Source organism: Malurus melanocephalus, unplaced genomic scaffold (assembly GCF_030028575.1).
Source record: "Malurus melanocephalus ecotype Western Australia unplaced genomic scaffold, MMel_1.1 scaffold_1136, whole genome shotgun sequence".
NCBI lineage: Eukaryota > Metazoa > Chordata > Aves > Passeriformes > Maluridae > Malurus > Malurus melanocephalus.
Window position 1 is genome coordinate 8,448 of NW_026624368.1, and position 5,948 is coordinate 14,395.

A 5,948-nucleotide genomic window follows, 5' to 3' on the forward strand; every position below is an offset into this window, starting at 1 on the left:
GGTTTGGGGACATTCGAGCATCTCCTCATCCAACTCTTGCTGGGCAAAGCACAAAACCCACTCGGGCTGCACCCAAAACCTTCCTAAATCCCAAATCCGACTGATTTTCCCTCAAAAATCGAGTGTGGGGAGCTGCTGGGCTCCTTGGTCGAGCACCAACACCGGCTCATCCCATAAATGCAACTCCCCGTTTCCTTACGGAGCTCCCGCTCTGGGAAAAGTTGGGAGGGAAGAATTTCCCAATGGAATGACCCCAAATGAACCCTGGGAAGGGAAAATCTGGACGTACAGGGCTGGTAACGGAGCGTGTATCCCGTGAGGATCCCATTGGGGTGCTCGGGGTGATCCCACTCCAGGTTGATGATGTCCAGGTTGGGCTGTCGGATCCGCAGGTACCGCGGGGAGCTGGGCACTTGGGGAGGGAGGAGAGAACACACCAGGGGTAAAGATCCCACCCCAGGAATGCTGGAATTCCCACAAGGATCAATCCCAAAAAGCGCCAGCCCCGTGGGATTTCCAGCGGGGAGGAAAAGGGAGAGGCACTGGCACGAACCCAATCCCGTGGGATCGTCCAGCGAGGCCATGGAAGAGGAGCTGGGACAGGTCCAGCCCCATTTTTCCTTTGGAAACGAATTTCCTGACATTCCTTAAACCCTCCACCCATCCCAAAATTTTCATCCTAAAGATTTCTCTTAGAAGCACAAAATACCCCAAAAAATTTTCTCATAGAAGAACAAAATCTTTCCTGAAAACTGCTCTTTGTTCCAGCCCCACATTTGTTGGACCCAAATTTCCCAGCTTTCCTTAACCACCACCCCCAACCCATCCCAAAATTTTCATCCCAAAAATTTCCCTCTCAGAAGAACAAAAAGTATCCCAAAAACTCCCCTTAACAGCAACCCCCGTTGGACCCAAATTTTCTCGACCAATTTTACACCCCTCACCCATCCCAAAATTTTCATCCCAAAGATTCCTCTCTTAGAAGCACAAAAATATCCCCAAAATTTCTTTTAACTCCGGCTCAACTTCCGCCTCTTGGATCCATATTTCCTGAGTTTCTGTACAGCTCACACCCATCCCAAAATTTTCATTTTAAAAATTTTCCTCTCAGARGAACAAAAAATATCCCAAAAATTCCTCTTAACTGCAACCCCACTTTTGTGTGTCAGATAAAAATTTCCCAGAATTCCTTAAATCTCCCCACCCATCTTGAGGTTTTCATCCCAAAAATTTCCCTCTTAGAAGAACAAAAAATATCCCAAAAACTCCTCTTAACTCCCGCTCCACTTTTGCCTCTTGAACCCAAATTTCCCAGCATTAAACCCCTCCACCCATCCCAAGGTTTTGATCCCAAAAATTCCTCTCTTAAAACCCCCAAAAGTGACTTTTCTTATCCCAAAGAATCTTTGGGAAACGGAATTCCAGAGATTTCCCCCAAGAAGATGCTCCTCACCCTAAGGAATGTTTGGGATTATCACTGCTAAAGGAAGGAAAGAATTACACAGCCTTAAATTAAATTATTCTCCTGATTTTCCGAATTGTGGGGTCTTAATTGGACGAAGAGAGATTGGGGATTTATTTTTGGTGGTGTGGGATCTCTTTCAGCCTCCTCAGTGTCAGTTTGAGTCCATAAAAGGGCTCGGTGATGTAGGAAAAATAAAATTCCACATTTTTTCCAGTGAAAAGAAGGAAATCTGTTGTATTTATTAATTAATGCCACTTGATGTCACCCCAAATGTCTGAAGCCACCCCAAATCCCCCAAAGCACGGGATCACAATGCCCCTGCCTGCAAAACCTACAGGAATTGAACCCATTCGTCTGAAACAATCCTAATTATCCACAAAAAAATCCTTAAAAAATGGGAACAGCATCCAAAAATAAATTAAGAAAGAGGCAGCACTGAGAAATGCTGGGATAGGATGGAGAGAAAGAGAAAAGGAGAGACTCTAAAGAACTCTGAGATGAGATTTGCAAATCTTTTCCTGCTTTTTTTGTGAGGTTTTGTGCCCGAATTCCCTCCTGAGCTGGAAGAAAAGTAATTTCCAGCCGCTGGAATCACAGCTCCAGCCCGGAATTATCGGCACATCTATAAATAACTCTGGGGATAAAATTAAATCCCAGAATTCATCCTCGGCACGGGAACGAGGTGCCCTYGCCTTAAAAACCCGATGGAGGAATYGGCCGTGCCCTTCCTAAAAATCCTGGGAAGGTTTTCCTGCCTTTTCAAGGAGGATCCATCTGCTGGAACATCCCCGAACCGCGGCTCGGGCGGAAAATCACGGGCACGGAGCTGCTTTTGGGGAAGGGTTTGGCAAAAACTTCCATTTTTCCACCCAAAATCTTCATGGTTGAAGTGTCCAAAGCACCCAACAAGGATTTTTTTTTGGGATTTCTGAGAGGATTAGGGACAAAATCCTTCTTCAGGGATATCCCCGATAGCAATCGCTAAAATTGGCTAAATTAGGCTAAAACAGCTAAAATTACTAAAATTCTTTAACTCCACGGGGCTGATCCACCCAAATCTCTCCCAGCGGGGAAAAAAAAAATTCCCGGTGGGAACGTACCTCCTTCTGGGGTTGGGAATTCCTTGAGCTCGCTGCGGGGACCGTCACCCCGGCCATTGGTCACCACCATCTCCAGTTTGTAGTTGCTGTACGGGAAAAGCCGGGACACCACGCCCCGGTTCCGATCCCCGGGAAAACTCACAAATTGCCGTTTTCGGGACACCCACAGGTTCTTCAGCAAGCTGCTGTCYCGCCAGAAATAGGCCTTGGGGAAACAGCCGGGGTGGGTGAAGCTTTTTCCCGTTTTTTCGCTTTTTTTTTTTAAGTTTTTAGGCGTTAAAAAGCAGAATTTTGGTTTTAAGAGCGGTGGTTTTTAGGAAAATTAGTGAAGCTCTGTGAGGTGTTGACCGAGGATGAGCAGGGGGGGAAGAGAATCCCAAAAGGCACCAAGCAAAATCACTGAGCTCAAATTAAAGCTGTTCCTAAATCCCAAAAATTCAAAACCGAGCGCATTCTCCCTTTCTGCTTGGAGTAAAGACGGACAAAGCAAAGTGGGATACACCGGGGCAGAAAGAAAAGCCCGAATTTGGGGAATTTCTTGACTCTAAATCCCATTTCAGGATAGGAAAACAGAAATAGAATAAATCAGAATAAATCAGAAACTAGAATCCGTTCAGAAAATCCATCCAGAAAATCAGGAAAAGGAGAGTCAGTGGATGGTTTGGTTTGAAATGCCAGAATTCTTGGCCCAAAAAGAGATTTTGGGAATGTTTGGATGCCAAGGGAATGGCCCTGCTCAGAGTTTGCTTTGGTTTGAACAGCTCCACCCTCTGTGCATCAGCAGCAAATATTAAATATTGAATATTAAACGGGAAAAGATGGATGAATATTAAATATAAGCCCCAAAAGATGGATTAATATTAAACATAAAACCCAGAAATATGGATAAATTTTCACTATTAAATAGGGAAAGATGGATGAATATTAAATTTATACCCGGAAAGATGGACAAATATTAAATATTAAACCGGGAAAGRKGSATGAATATTAAATTTAAACSCGGAACGATCTGGAAAAACWCAGATCCACGCCGGCTTTAGTGCCYGGTTAGTCCCGASCGYGGGTTTARGCTCTGCGRGKGTTGTTGGTCAGTAAAAAACGCCGTCGGCGTTTCGGGGATGACACAAAACCTGACCTGGTTGGGGCAGGACTGTCCCAATCCCTCACTGTTTTTCTGGAGCATCCCAAATCCTAAAGCCATGGGAGATGTCTCAAACCCCAAAAAGCACCCCAAAGAGCATCCTCAGACCCCAAAGGGTCCTGGTGACCACACGGACGTTTTCTGTCATCCCCTCGTCCAATGGCTCAATCCCTCCGGAATGGGAATTTTTGAGGAAGTTTAGCTGGGTTAACGGTCAGCGGTGGGATTTGGGATGGGGGAATTTGGGATTTGCTCACTCGGTACTCCTTGAGCTGTCCCTGGATGGTGTCCAAGTGCACCCGGGTCCAGGTCAGAGCTATGGCAGTGCTGTTTAGGACTCTGATCCGGACATCCGTGGGCGCAGCTTTGGGATCTGGGTGGGCAGTGACAAAGCGGAGTGGCCGTGAGGAACCGGGAATGACCCCGGAGCTCGGACGGATGGACACACGGACACCCCTCAGTGGGGTTTTCCCGTCACAAACCCCATAATTGGCAGCCCCACGATGGCTCTGCCATTTTTCGCAGGAATGGGAGGAAAATAAATCCCATCTCGTTTCTCCAACCATCACCAGAACATTCCTGATCCAGCTAAAARCAGGAATTCCCAATGCAGGGAASGGCTCYGGSTCCCCTCCCTCMCWGCACATCCARCCCKYTCCTGCCTCACCTGACCCAAAATTAGACCCCAAAGTTCCAAACCCACCTCATTTAGTTATTTTTAATCAGATTTCAGCCAATTTGCTCTTGATCCGGTTGGGATTTTTCCTCCTCTTTACAGGAGCAAAGCAGCTTGGATGGGACTATGTTCAGGAGAGTTTTTGGGTTTTTTTAACCCATTCCAGCCCCGAAATTCCGGCTTTATTCCCAATTTCTGTGCCCTTGGACTTCAAACCTGGGGTCTCCTGGTTTATCCACCTACCTCCTTGAAAATCCCAGAGTCCCACAGCCGGGACCCCTCTGACACCACAAAAATCACTGGAATTCCTTTAAAAATCCATCATTTGGCAGTGAACCTCATTATCCCAGCGGGGTCGGGATTATGGAAGTCAAGAGTCTCAGGTGGCCCTGGATAGGGACACCTTCCATAGCCCAGATGGCCACCGATGAGGACATTTTCCATAGCCTAGGTGGCCCTGGATAGGGACACCTTCCACTGTCCAGTGGCCATGGACAGGGACATTTTCCATGGCTCAGGTGACCACAGGCAGGGACACCTTCCACTGCCCAGGTGGCCAGAGATGAAAACATTTTCTGTAGCCCAGGTGGCCACGGATGGTGGCACCTTTTATAGCCCAGGTGGCCACCAATGAGGACACCTTCTATAGCCCAGGTGGCCACAGATGACGACATTTTCCATAGCCCAGGTGGCCATGGATGAGGACATTTTTTATAACCCAAGTGGCCACAGAGAGGGACAYCTTCCACTGTCCAAAGTGGCCATGGACAGGGTCATTTTTTATAACCCAGGTGGCCACAGACATGGACACCTTCTATAGTCCAGGTGACCATAGATAGGGACCTTTTGCATAACCCAGGTGGCCACGGATGAAGACATTTCCCACAGCCCAGGTGGCCTTGGATAAGGACATTTTCCACAGCCCAGGTGGCCACAGATGAGGACATTTTCTACAACCCAGGTGGCCTTGGACAGGGACACCTTCTATAGCCCAGGTGGCCATGGATGAGGACATTTTTTATAACTCAAGTGGCCACAGAGAGGGACAACTTCCACTGTCCAAAGTGGCCATGGACAGGGACATTTTACACAACCCAGGTAGCCACAGATGATGACATTTTCCATAGCCCAGATGGCCACAGACAGGGACATTTGCCATAGCCCAGGTGGCCTTGGACAGGAACACCCTCCACAGCCCAGCTGGCCACAGATGAGGAAATTTTCCACAACCCACCTCCTCCAATCCTYACCCAACCAGAAACCATCATTTTATCCCAAATCCCACAACCCCACACCGCCATCCYCCCTTCACCCTACCACACCCCAAAAATCCCACATCTCCCTTGAAGAACACTCACAATCCTCCCCGGAATATCCGATGTAGGTGTCAGGCTCGGGGGCACGGCCGAAATCATTCTCTGCCTGCACTTTGATCTCGTAGGGGACGTAGATGGGGGTGTTCCACACCACGTGCCGCGCTCCCCGCACCGTCTCGTTGTACCAACTCCCGCGGGGCTCCCGCCGCCGCCACCGCACGATGTAGCGCAGGTTGGGACCGTAGGCCTG

At 48.3% G+C, this 5,948-nt stretch overlaps 1 protein-coding gene across 1 annotated transcript in view; it reads right to left on the bottom strand.

Annotated features, from left to right (window-relative positions):
* Positions 1-289: 289 nt before the first annotated feature.
* NFASC (neurofascin) overlaps positions 290-5,948 on the bottom strand; it is a gene marked incomplete at its 3' end in the record, with an annotated part of 32,112 nt that continues 26,453 nt past the window's right edge. Inside the window, exons 19-22 of the mRNA XM_057387114.1 lie at positions 5,741-5,945; positions 3,964-4,079; positions 2,566-2,770; positions 290-412 (exon numbers count right to left, since the gene is read on the bottom strand). Coding sequence (XP_057243097.1) covers positions 290-412; positions 2,566-2,770; positions 3,964-4,079; positions 5,741-5,945 — 649 coding nt within the window. The remainder of the gene's footprint in view (positions 413-2,565; positions 2,771-3,963; positions 4,080-5,740; positions 5,946-5,948) is intronic.